The sequence below is a fragment of the Delphinapterus leucas genome, chromosome 6 (genome assembly GCF_059928025.1).
Source record: "Delphinapterus leucas isolate spDelLeu-1000000601 "Yukka" chromosome 6, BTC_Dleu_Yukka2, whole genome shotgun sequence".
NCBI lineage: Eukaryota > Metazoa > Chordata > Mammalia > Artiodactyla > Monodontidae > Delphinapterus > Delphinapterus leucas.
In genome coordinates, this window is record NC_143134.1 from 44,726,501 (window position 1) to 44,740,933 (window position 14,433).

General features: G+C 38.3%; 1 protein-coding gene across 1 annotated transcript in view; it reads right to left on the minus strand.

The window, feature by feature from the left end:
- Positions 1 to 14,433, minus strand: part of UBE2R2 (ubiquitin conjugating enzyme E2 R2) — a 60,702-nt gene that overhangs the window by 23,387 nt on the left and 22,882 nt on the right. Inside the window, exon 2 of the mRNA XM_022551660.3 lies at positions 1,942 to 2,028. Coding sequence (XP_022407368.1) covers positions 1,942 to 2,028 — 87 coding nt within the window. The remainder of the gene's footprint in view (positions 1 to 1,941; positions 2,029 to 14,433) is intronic.

The window sequence follows — 14,433 nt, forward strand, 5'->3', positions numbered from 1 at the left end:
GCAACTTCCTGGAATATCCCTTTGGCTAAGAACCATGAGCCCTAATGTCTAAAATCACAAATACTGACTTGGGCCCTCAAAAAGTTCAATTCTGATACTTTTCCAGAATGTAGCAAAGTAAATTAACGTATTATTAATTTGTGAGAAGAGTCTCTTGTGACTCATTTGATTACATCCAATTTAATTCCTAACTATGACTTAACACTTCTTTAAAAACAGAACTTTTATGGCATGGAAAACAACTGCATATTTATAAGATATTCATGTTTTATTTTACTGCTGAAATTTTTATTATGAATATGAAACCTATTTTAAAAAACAATGATCCAATGCTAAATCTTAAGAGACAGGACTAAATAGCCTACCTAAGTGGTGAAAAAGCAGTGGAAAATGGAGTGTATCTACCTACACCTTCTTCTGAAAGAGCTTTGAATCCTTTATTCTGTTTTTTGTTTTTCCTTTTTGCTTCTTTGTTGAGAAGGGTTTGAGAATTAGATAACTGAGATGGAAACAGGCGAATATATGGCTCTAAGGTGAATTAGTTCTCAGTAGCAAGACAAAAAAAGCTTGAGCCTTCTCACTTCTCTTTTGCTATCTAAAAAATCTATACATACCACATAGTTGGGTTTTTCTTCCTGAATTCACGTTCCTTTTAAATTTTTTAAATTAATTTTTATTGGAGTATAGTTGCTTTTATACCACATAGTTCTGAAGGCAAGAATTTTTGATTATTAAATGGACAGGGACAGAAAAGTATTTCTATGTGTATTAAACCCAGTTTGAACTTATGAACAGTGAATTATTTCTATAGTCTCTCCCTACAACAGGATAACTTTGTTATATAGAATAGTACAACATATTCATTGTTGTTTATTTGTACTATGATTATGTCAAATACTAAAGATACTAAAGCAAACAATATTCTGGGAACCTATTTCTGGAAATGTTACTATGCATCACCTTTTGAGCACTAGTTTGTCCTGTTTTAAGAAGGAAAGAAAAATGAAGAAAATGACTGACAGAAAAAGCAGGTTGTGAAAAATAATAAAGCTACCCCAGTGTGCTCATTTATAGACTGAGATCCAAATTCAGGACTATAGAGTAAGTTCTCCATCCCTTGCCTATAAGCATTTTAAAGGCTCTGTAGCTCTGTTTCTGGAGGAAAGGTGCTTGCCAATAACCACCTGACCAAAAAAGGAACTATGACTAAGGCTGCAAATTTTAAAAAACAATTTTAATGCCTGGGCCTCAGCTACAACTTCACAGCACTACTGCAATGAAAAAGATTACAGAATGGTAAAGGAGTAGACTCAAAGGATATTTTAGTGGGCCTTGACATATATCCTGAGAAACATAATGCATTGTTCCAGCATCCTTATAAATTAGCACAAAGCTAAGTACATTTCATAAAAAAAGCTACAAATTATTTTCCCAGGCATGTGGACTTGTCTACTAGAAGAACCTAACCTTGGATTTATTCCAAAACAGGCTCTCAACTGGTATGCAGCAACTCCTTAAAGGACACCAGTACAAATATAGTAGGATAAATTCCCACCCCCTCCCGTCCCAAAGCTGAATCTCTGATCAAAGCAACAAACAAACCCTTGCTGTGAAGCTAGAGGATAGGTACACAAATAAATTTGTATGACTTTATCTACTAAATTAAAAAAATGCAAATGTTAACAAATATGAATTATGATCTTAGCAATGAGCAGCAAAGGTTTAAAGCCTCAACCTTAAATTAACCATAATATACACTGGTATTAAAAAACCCCAATTTTTGAGCAATTCAACTACAGACTGCTAACCAAAAATGGGAAACCATGAATACTTCTCTGTGGCTACAGCATAACTACCACAGCATACTGAGCTATGGAGGCTATTTTAAAGGATATTATCTTAAATAAATCTTCAGAGAAATTCATGATAGACATCTCTTACCTCATAAATGTTGGGGTGCCACATTTTGGTCAAGAATCTGAAGGTAGGTGGTGAATATGGGTAGTCAATAGGAAATTTAATATGCGCCTGAAAAGAAAAAGAATGAAATGCTAGTAAGATTACAGGTTATTCATCTAACTAACAATTCACCCTGACATACTCCAGCGCAACAAAACTCCGTTCTACACAGTAGACTATGGAGATTAAAATAGCTCATATATATTTTGTTAGCCCCAATGCCAGGGTTATTATTAGCATGTGTTCTAACAATCTCTTTAAATATTTATAAAAATTAATGTTAAATTGCCAAAGCTCAACAGTTATATAATTAAACACACGAATGAAAAACAGTTTAATATGTGTGTCACATTAATGGGTATATTTTATTTTAATAACAAAAAATAATTAATACAACCTTATGGTACATAATACAGAACAAAGATAATTTGTTTTACTTAACACCGTTTACCAACCAGAAGTAACAAATGCTACCATTTTGATATGGCTCCTTCAAGAGTTTTTGATGCTAATATATGCTTATCTCTTTACAAAACTTATTTTCAAAAACTTGAATATATTTCAAGTTTTCAAAACTTATTTCAAAAACTTGAATATATTTTATTTTATACTGTTTTTTCAATCTGTATCATATCATAAACATTTTCCTTTGTATATATGATTGTTAGTATGTGCATAATGTTCCATCATACAGATATATAGATGAACCATTAAAAAAAAAAACTACTTCCTTATTTTGGAACAGCTGGGTTGTTTTTCACTCTATTGCTATTGTAAATACTGCTACAGTGAATGTCCTTGGCAGTATCCCACATTTCACATATGAAAAAATCCAGATAAATTCTCATCTAACAGTACTAGTAAAAGGGAGTGAAGAAAGGAATGAAAGAACAAGGTAAGAATAAATAAGCTAAGGACAGCAATGAAAATGGCAGAGTCAGTATCCTCAAAAATTCTGTCTTCAGGACTTCCCCGGTGGCGCGGGAAATGTTTGAGAATCCGCCTGCCGATGCAGGGGACACAGGTTCGAGCCCTGGTCCGGGAAGATCTCACATGCTGCAGAGCAACTAAGCCCATGCGCCACAGCTACTGAGCCTGTGCTCTAGAGCCAGCGAGCCACAACTACTGAACCTGCATGCCACAACTACTGAAGCCCACACACCTAGAGCCTGTGCTCTGCAACAAGAAGCCACCGCGATGAGAAGCCCATGCACCTCAACGAAGAGTAGCCCCTGGTCGCCGCAACTAGAGAAAGCCCGCGTGCAGCAACAAAGACCCAACCCAGCCAAAAATAAATAAATTAAATAAATAAATTTTAAAAAAAACAAAAAGAAACACTAAAGGAGTCCTTCAGGCTGAAATGAAAGGACACTAGCCAGTACATGAAACAACATGAAGGAAGAGCACAAATCAAAACATAGGATAAGTATAGGATAAATATGAAAGAAACAATAAATGTACTTTTTGTTTATAACTTTTTTCCTCCTAATTTAAAAGATAATTACATAGTATAATAATTATAAATCTATTGAAAGGGGAAAAATACACAAAGAAGGAATTTGTTTACCAATAAAAAACAAAGTAAAGGGGAGGGATCAGAGTTACATAGGAGCAAAGTTTCTGTACACCACTGAAATTAAGATGGTTATTAACTGAACTTAAATACAGTTATATGATGTTGATTGTAATCCCGAGGGTAACCACTAAGAAATAACTCAAAAATTCAATACCCCTTCATGACTGAAAACATCCAAACAAACTAGGAATACAAGGTAAATTCCTCAACCTGAAAAAGGGAATGTAGTAAACAAAACTATAACTAACATTATACTTAGTAGTGAAGTAATTTCAGAAATAAGACAGGGATGTCCACTCTCACCACTTCCATTCAACACTATACTGGAGATGCTAGTCAGGCCAGCTGGCAAGGAAATGAAATAAAACGCATCTTGGTTGGAAAGTAAGAAGCAAAGTTATTTCTATTTGCAAATTAGATAATCCTGTATATAGATTTTCAAAAGGAACCCACTAAATATATTAGAATAACAAATTCAGCAGAATTGCAAGATAAAAGATCAATATACCAGCATCAATTATATTTCTACACTGCAGCACTGAACAAACTGAAAATGAAATTAAGAAAATTCCATTTATAATAGCATCAAGGGGCTTCCCTGGTGGCGCAGTGGTTGAGAGCCCGCCTGCCGATGCAGGGGACATGGGTTCGTGACCCGGTCCGGGAAGATCCCACATGCCGCGGATCAGCTAGGCCCGTGAGCCATGGCCGCTAAGCCTGCGCGCCCAGAGCCTGTGCTCCGCAACAGGAGAGGCCACAACAGTGAGAGGCCCGCGTACCGCAAAAAAAACAAACAAACAAACAAACAAAAAAACTGTTCTGCAGAAAGGCAGAATAACCACTGATAATCAAGAGAAGAAAAAAGTATAGAAACAAATTCAAAGATGACCCAGGTATTCGAGTTAGCAAACAGGACTTTTAAATAAAAATGAGGGACTTCCCTGACGCTCAATGGTTAAGACTCCCCCTTTCCAATGCAGGGGGTGCAGGTTCAATCCCTGATCAGGGAGCTGAGATCCCACACGCCTCGGGGCCAAAAAAATCAAAACATAAAACAGAAGCAATATTGCAACAAATTCAATAAAGAATTTATTTTTTTAATAAATTTATTTATTTTTGGTTGCATTGGGTCTGCTCTCGGGCTTAGTTGCTCTGCAGCAATGTGGGATCTTCCCGGACCAGGGATCAAGCCCATGTCCCCTGCATTGGCAGGCAGATTCTTAACCACTGCACCACCAGGGATATCCCTCAATAAAGACTTTAAAAATGGTCCACATCAAAAACAAAAATTCGGGGCTTCCCTGGTGGCACAGTGGTTGAGAGTCCGCCTGCCGATGCAGGGGACGCGGGTTTGTGACCCCGTCCAGGAGGATCCCACATGCCGCGGAGCAGCTGGGCCCGTGAGCCATGGCCGCTGAGCCTGTGCGTCCGGAGCCTGTGCTCTGCGACGGGAGAGGTCACAACGGTGAGAGGCCCGTGTACCGCCAAAAAAAATCTTTAAAATAAATAAACCAATAAATAACAATGATTTAGTATGTTAAAGGAAAATAGAGGAAAAGATTTAATTTAAAAAATAAAATTCAGGACTTCCCTGGTGGTCCAGTGGTAAAGAATCTGTCTTATAATGCAAGGGACGCACGTTCTATCCCTGGTCAGGAACTAAGATTCCACATGCCGCAGGGCAACTAAGCCCCGCATGCCACAACTACGGAGCTTGTGTGCCACAAAACTACAGAGCCCACACGCCACAAGTAGAGAGAGGAAACCCGCACACTACAACTAGAGAGAAGCCCACGCACTGCACTGAAGTTCCTGAGTGCCGCAACTAAGACCCGACCCAGCCAAAAAAAGAAAATAATTTTTTTTTTTAAAAAAAAAAGGGGGAGAGGGCTCCCCTGGTGGCACAGTGGTTGAGAGTCTGCCTGCCGATGCAGGGGACGCGGGTTCGTGCCCCGGTCCGGGAGGATCCCACATGCTGCGGAGTGGCTGGGCCCGTGAGCCATGACCGCTGGGCCTGCGCGTCCGGAGCCTGTGCTCCGCAGCGGGAGTGGCCACAACAGGGAGAGGTCCGCGTACCGCAAAAAAAATAAATAAATAAAATAGAAATAAAAATAAAAAAGGGGGAGGACAGGACAGAACAGAGTGTAGTAGGTAGGTGGAACCTAGTTATAAAAGGTCCAATACATATGTAAATAGAGGTGGGAGGGGAAGAGAGGGAGGGAAGGAAGGAAGGAACAGGGAAGAAGGAATATCTGAAGAGATAATAGCCAAGAATCTTCTTCCAAATCTGATGAAATATATCTACACACAGATTTAAGAAGCTCAGTGAATCAGAACAGGATTTAAAAAAAAAAAAGTCCAGGCAAGCCATAAACTGTTGAAAACAAAGACAAAGAAAATCTTAAAAGTAACCAGAAGAAAAAGATATTACCTTAAAGTAGCAATAACAGTATTAATGGCTGACTTGTCAAAAGAAAATAAGTGTGTGGGCATATGGGCACTGCATATGGGCGCACACACACACACACACACACACACACAGTGGAATGTTATTCAGCCATTAAAAGGGGGAATCCTACCATTTGGGACAACATGGATGAACACTGAGACCATTATGCTAAGCGAAATAAGTTAGAGAAATACAAATGCTGTATGATCTCACTTACGTGTGTAATCTAAAAGAGCCAAAGTCATAGAAACAGAGAGTTAGACTGGTGGTTGCCAGGGGCTGGCAGTGAGGGGAGGAGGGATGGGAGACATCAGGAGATGTTGGTCAAGGGGTATGAACTTCCAGTTATAAGAGGAATAAGTTCTAGGGATCTAATGTACAGCATGGTGATTTACAGTTAACAAGAATGTATTGTATACTTGAAAGCTGGGAAGAGAGTAAATCTTAAATGTTACCACCACCACCACAACATGGTAATTATGTGAGATGAAGGATGTGTTAACTAACTTTATTGTGGTAATCTTTTTGCAACACAAGTATCAAAATTATCATATTGTACACCTTAAACTTACACAAGGTTGCATGTCAATTATAGCTTAATAAAGCTAGAAAAGAGAAATTAAGGAAGTCAGAAAACACTGAAATGACAACGTAGAGGTGCTGAAAGGAGATGATTTTAAAAGAAAAAGCCAACTTAGAAATCTATACCCAGTCAAAAAAGGTTTCAAAAAAATAAAGGTGCTTGGGACTCCCTTGGTGGTCCAGTGGGTAAGAATCTGTGCTCCCAATGCAGGAGGCCCAGGTTCGATCCCTGGTCTTGGAACTAGATCCCCCATGCATGTCACAACTAAGAAGTCCACGTGCCACAACTACGAGTCTCGCATGCTGCAACTAAGACCCGGTGCAGACAAAATAAATAAATAAATAAATATTAAAAAACAAAACAAAAAATAAAGATGCTTTCAGGCAAACAAAATCTGAGAGAGGTTGCTGCTAGCAGACTTGCACACAAAATTTATTAAAAGTTCTGTAGACTGAAGGAAAGTATCTTAGATAAAAATACCACTGCAGGAAGTAATGAAAAACACTGGAAAGGAAACATAAATACAAAAGAACATTTGTGCCACATGAAAATATATATATAAAATTCAAATTTCACTATCTATAAAATAAAGTTTTATTGGAACACAGTCATGGTCATTTATTTATGACTTGTCTGTGGCTGCTTTGACACTGCAATGGCAAAATGAGTAGTTGCAATAGAGCCCATATGTGGTGCCCATATGCAGTGCTTATGGCTTCAAACTCCTGCATCATGGTACACTAGAAACTGCAGTGATATAGTTATATCCAACAGCATTTTGGGTGTCACACATGCTGCTGCACCATGACATTTTAATTTTATTTACGAGTGCATAACCCATCACGTAAAAACAAGAAAAGTGCACTTCAAATGCCACACATTAAGGCACAGTGGAGTGTGTTTTGTCACCAAATTAAATGGCAAAGCCTTGTCTTTATTATGCAATAACACTATAACTATGCTAAAGAATACAATATACCTAGACATTACTAGACTGCACTCATCAAAACAATCCCCAACTCACAGGAAAGCAATAGTCAGAAAAATTAGAAAAATTTAAATTGAATATCATATTGTAGAATTTTTTCATAAAACAAAAAATGAAACTGCAAATAAACTCAGTGCGTGAGTGGTCATTTGTCAGCCTAGCAAGGAAAGCCATTTACTGTTGGCAAGTTAATTAAATCGTGTTTGATTACAGTAGTCAAAGAAATGCGTCCAGAGAAAATAAACTTGTTTGAGATTGTCAGCTTTTCAGCGAGAACAGTTGTTCAAGCAAGTTGAGGATAATGGTAGCAACATCAATAGTCAATTAAGGGGACTAGCCTGGAGGTCCAGTGATTAAGACTCTGCACTTCCAATGCAGGGGGCATGGGTTTGATCCCTGGTCAGGGAACTAAGATCCCACATGCCTCTCGGTATGGCCAAAAAAATTTTTTTAATTAAAAAAAAAAAGTCAGTTAAAAAATAAGACAAATGGGGGCTTCCCTGGTGGTGCAATGATTAAGAATCCGCATGCCAATGCAGGGGACACGGGTTCGAGCCCTGGTCTGGGAGGATCCCACATGCCGCGGAGCAACTAAGCCCTCGCGCCACAACTACTGAGCCTGCACTCTAGAGCCCGCGAGCCACAACTACTGAAGCCCACATGCCTAGAGCCCATGCTTGGCAACAAAGAGAAGCCACCGCAGTGAGAAGCCCGCTCACTGCAACGAAGAGTAGCCCCTGCTCGCCGCAACCAGAGCAAGCCCGCGCACAGCAACAAAGACCCAACGCAGCCAAAAATAAATAAATAAATAAATTTAAAAAAAAAAAAAAAGAAAAATGGTTTCCAGTGGGTTTCCTTGGCTCTAGAGGAGTCAACAGATGTTACTGATTACTATTCAGTTGTTTATTTGAGCAGTCAATACAGAATTTGAAGTGACTAAGGAATTAACCTCTAAGAGTATCTGTGAAACTACAACAGGAAACAGTATTTTCAAACTTGAGAAAACACGAAGTCAGTACAACCTGAAGTGGAATCTGCTAAAGAATGTTACAAGTGATGGTGGCAAAAATATGTGTGTAACAGAAAAAGGCTTAGTTGGACAAATTAACAAAACCTGTGGGAATGTAAAATGTATACGGTATTGCAAACCTATGGTTATTCATCAGCAGGTACTTTGTGGAAAACATTTGAATCTATCATGTCTTATTGACCATGTCTTATTGCCAAAAGATATATTTCATTTGCTTTCGTGGATTTAGCCATCTTCCGTTCCAAAACAGAAGCCAAATATCCTGACTTGCCACCACACAGTAGATCAATGGCTTGGCAGTTGATTAATGTTTTATTGTGATTTTTTGAGCTCAGGAATGAGCTCAAATTTTTTCTAAAGGAAAAAACTAGCCTCAACCATTATTACAAAACACCAAATGGCTTTGGAAATCAGCTTTTGCTACAAACTTGATAATGTTCCTTAATGAATTTTAAATAAAATTATAAGGCAAAATACTGCTTATATGCAAAATTTATATTGTAGTAAAACTTAAAATATTCTGATGACAACTAAAGCCTGTTGGAATCACAGGTAATGTTAAACTGCTTTATTCACTTCCTATTCAGTCAAAATTTAAAACAAGGAGTGAGATCTCCATTCCCATACAAATTTGCAACAGATATATTTTCTGAGCTCAAAGGATAGTTTCAGCAGTGTTTTCCAAACCTTGAGCAAAAGTATGAGAGAAATTTACATATTCTTAAATCTACTTGTGCAGTTGAAGAGCTTCCACCTAAACTTCAATTGGAAGTGATTAATCTGCATTGTAATGATGTGCTAAAAGACAAATATCAAGAGGAGAAATCTACGCCAGGGAGCAACTAAGTCCGTGTGCCACAACTACTGAGCCTGCGCTCCAGAGCCTGCGAGCCACAACTACTGAAGCTCATGCACCTAGAGCCTGTGCTCTGCAACAGAAGCCACCGCAAGGATAAGCCTGCGCACTGCAACAAAGAGTAGTCCCCGTTCACCACAACTAGAGAAAGCCTGAACACAGCAACAAAGACCCAATGCAGCCATAAATAAATTTATTTTTAAAAAAAGAAAAAAGAGTACAGTATTGCCCCCTTATCCACGGATTTGCTTTCCACACTTTCAGCTTCCTGCAGGCAAGGGGTCCAAAAACATTATATGGAAAATTCCAGAAATAAGCAATTCATAAGTTTTAAATTGAGTTGCTGTTCTGAGTAGCATGATGAAATCTTGCACCATCCTCTCCATCCTGCCCTGGATGTGAATCATCCCTTTGTCCAGTGTATCCATGCTGTACATGCTACCCACCTGTTACTCACTTAGTAGCTGTCTGGGTTATGAGGATCAACTGTGGCAGTACCACAGTGGTTGTATTCAAGTAATCCTTATTTTACTAAATACATATGGCCCCAAAGCACAAGAGTAGTGGTAATTCAGATGTTCTCTTACTGTGCCTAATTTATAAATTAAACTTTATCATATGTATGTACATACAGAAAAAACATAGTATATATAGGGTTCAGTACTATCCGCATTTTCAAGCATCCACTGAGGGTCTTGGAACATATCCCCCACGGATAAGGGGTGACTACTATATAATATGTAATGGCAATATAATCTGATGATATAGTATAGTACAGATACAAAGTGAGAAGGGAATGAGGATAACATATGCAAGACATTTTATGCAACTGCTCTCAGTAATCATATTGGAAATGGTAATACTAGTATTGCTATTGTGAGACTATTGTATAATGTGGAATAAAACAAATGAGTAATTAATAATGAGGATATTCTAATTCATTATCCCCTGTATCCTTGAGAACCAGCATTTTTGGTATAGAAAAAAGGAACTATAGATGTAATATAGAAGAGAGTAATTTTTTAAAATCTTTGTGTGTGTGTATATGTACAGATAGATATATAGATATATACAGATGTACATATATCACCCTTAACTGTCCTAGACACAATAACTCACAGCAATGAGCACCCTCAATGCCCAGATTGGAGAAAACAGCTGGTTACAACTCTGGAGCAGGAAATGTAAAAGATAAGCCTGGAACACTTGGTCATACCAGATAACAAGGATGCTACAAAGACTACCTGGAGTGGATCAAGTTATCTAGGAGCCAACTTGAGGAGGCTCCAACTTGTCAAAGACAGGACAATTTGAGCGTAAATAATAACTGCCATTGATTAAAAACCAGCAAATATGTTTGAATCCCTGAATTCACAATGGTATTTTTAAAAATAGCTGTTTCTTGGGAATTCCCTGGTGGTCCAGTGGTTAGGACTCCACCCTTTCACTGCCAAGGGCCTGGGTTCAATCCCTGGTCAAGTAACTAAGATCCCACAAGCTGCGCAGCATGGCGGGAAAAAAAGCTGTTTCTCTTAGGGGATAATAAGGAACTAACCTGCTATCTTGAAAAGTGAAAAAAGCAAAGAATCAAGCATCTATCCTACCTTTCCTATACAACTTGTACTCCTGGATAACTATATACAGTTGAGGGACTTCCCTGGTGGCGCAATAGTTAAGAATCCGCCTGCCAGTGCAGGGGACACAGGTTCGAGCCCTGCTCCGGGAAAATCCCACACACCGAGGAGCAGCTAAGCCCGTGGGCCACAACTACTGAGCCTGTGCTCTAGAGCCCACAAGCCACAACTAATGAAGCCTGCGCGCCTAGAGCCTGTACTCCACAACAAGAGAAGCCACCACAATGAGAAGGGCACGCACTGCAACAAAGAGTAGCCCCCGCTCGTCACAACTAGAGAAAGCCCGTGCACTGCAACAAAGACCCAATGCAGCCAAATTAATTAATTAATTAAATTTTTATAAATAAATAAATAAATACACTTGACCCTTGAACAATACACGGGTTAGGGGTGCCGACCCTCCATGCAGCTGAAAATCTGCACATAACTTTACAGTTAGTCCTCCATATATGTGATTCTGCATCCACGGACTCAACCAACAGCAGATTGTGTAGTACTGTAGTACATATTTATTGAAAAAAGTCCACATATAAGTGAACCCACACAGTTCAAATCCTTGTCTTTATGTTCAAATCCATGTCATTCAAGGGTCAACTGTAGTAGACAAGCTGAAGCATCTCTTAATAAAAGTATTCCAACTAATAAATGAAAAAGAAATAGCAGAACGGTCACTATTCTGCAACTACAAATAATTTAACAGATCTGGGCATTGAGCCCAACTGCTGTCATCATAAAAAGAGAGAAACCCCGTAATGTGCCTCCTGATGAAAGAACACAACACTGCCTATAATAATATCAGAGACTGAACCAGAGTCTGACCAAGACTCTGAATCCAACTACCAATTTGCAACAAATACAGAGGATGAAGGAACATGCTGAACTGCAACATGAGTGTGCAATCAGTAAAATTCACATTTTGGCAAGCATTCTTCAACAGAAAAACTGTAAGTAAAAGAAAGGGACCGAGAGGTAAACTGTAGATTAAAAGATATTTTAAAAGATACCAAATTTAAAAAACTCAATAACACTAAACTACAGTGTCTAAGAATGCACACTTGGTGATAAAACAAAAAAGAATAAGGAAATGAATTACTATAAAAGTCAGAACAGTAGTTATGGGAGAGGGGAGGCACAGGTTTATAACTGAAATGGGACACGTAGAGGGATTCCGGGATGGCTGAAAAGTTCTCCTTCTTGACCTAGGTGGCGTGGTTACAAGGATGTTTGCCTTATTTATTTAAAAAAAAAAAAAAAAAAAGTTTGTGTGTGAGATTTTCTGCTTATTTTACAATACAAAGATTAAAAATGATAACTATATAAAACTACAATGCTATTGCCTTAGAGGTTTATAAGACAGGTGGAACTGAAATATACAACATCGATAGCACAAAGGGCAAGGGGGATGGGATGGAGTTAAACTGTTGTACGGTTCTTGCAGTCTTTGAAAAGCATTAACTTAAACTGTAATAAATTAACAATGCATACTGAAATATCTAGGGCAATGGTTCTTAACCAGGGGGTATTCTGCCCCCAAGGGGACATTCAGTAATGTCTGAAGACATTTTTGGTTGTCAAAACTGGGAAATGGGGGGTTGCTACTGATATCTAGTGGGTAGTGACCAGGGATGCTGTTAAAGATCCTACAACACACAGGACAGCCCCCTCCACCCCCAAACAAAAAACTATCTGGCCCCAAATGTCAATAGTGCTAAGGTTGAAAAACTCTGATCCAGGGTAACCACTGAAACCAATTAAAGAATGTATAACAAACAAGTAGAGAAGAAAAAAAAAATGGAACAATTTCACTTATATGAAGCTGAAAAATAGGCAAGACTAAATCGTGGTGATATTAAGTCATCAGAATAATTAATGGTTATAGGAGAATGAAGGTACTGACTTGGAAGTGGTACAATGGTGCCTTCTGGGGAACTAAAAATGTTCTCTCTCTTGTTCTAGGCAGTGAATATATGAGAGAGTATACAGTAAAAGTTCATTAAGCTGTACACTTAAGATATATACCCTTTCCTGTACATATGTTATACCTCAACTAAAAACCATTAAGCAGATAACCAAAGATTACAAGACATCTGGGGAAAGTATTTAACATGAAACACACCTATCAAAAACAAATAAGAATCTAGAGGAAACAGCCTACAAGGGAAAGTAAACTTTTAAAATATACATATTACATATTACATTATATGTATGTATTTATATATAGTGTGTTCAGAGAATTAAGAGGAGACACTTCAACCATGACTCAAAAACAGAATGTTGTTTTTTTTAATTTATTTTAGAATGTTAGTTTTTAAAATCGTATATCAAAAGAGAGCTCTTAGGGCTTCCCTGGTGGCGCAGTGGTTGAGAGTCCGCCTGCCGATGCAGGGGACGCGGGTTCGTGCCCCGGTCTGGGAAGATCCCACATGCCGCAGAGCGGCTGGGCCCGTGAGCCATGGCCGCTGAGCCTGCGCGTCCGGAGCCTGTGCTCCGCGACGGGAGAGGCCACAACAGTGAGAGGCCCGCGTATCGCCACAAAAATAAATAAATAAATAAGTAAAATAAAAAAAAAAAAAAAAAAGAGAGCTCTTAGAAATTAAATAAAACAGCAGAAATAAACATACAACAAATTCCACTCCTAGGTATTTACCCAAGAGAAATAAGTAAATGCCCACTAAAAGACCTTAACATGAATGTTCATAATAATTGCTTTATTCAGAATAGCCAAAAATCGGAAGCAATTCAAGTATCTATCAGTAGAGAAATGGATAAACAAATTAAGGTATGCTGATACAGTGGAATACTACTCATCAAAAGGAACAAACTACCATACATGTAACATATGTGAATCTCAAAAACACTATGTTGAGCAAAAGAAGCTAAACCCAAGAATACATACTGTATGATTTCCTGGAACAGGAAAAACTAAGAGCTATGGTGATAGAAAACCACGGTGGTTGTCTAGAATGGTGTGGGAGAAATGACTGGAAAGGGAGGGAACTTTCTGGAATAATGGAAATGTTCCATAATTTTACTGTGGTGGTGGCTAAATGGGGTGTATGCATTTCTCAAAACTAATCAAATCACACACTTGAAACTGGCACATTTTATTGTATGTAAATTATACTCCAAAAAAACCGCCAGACAAAACAAAAAGCTCCACTGAAAGGACAGAAGATAAAGGTGAGATAAAAAGTAGTAAAAACACAAAGAAACTGAAAATCAGATCAGAGAAAAAGACTTTTTAAATTAGAGGATTAATATAGGCAATCCAATATCCTGATAATCGGTGCTTCCAAAAGAAAACAGCAAAAATGAATAGGAGAAAATATCATTTAAATAATTCAAGAAAATTTCCCAA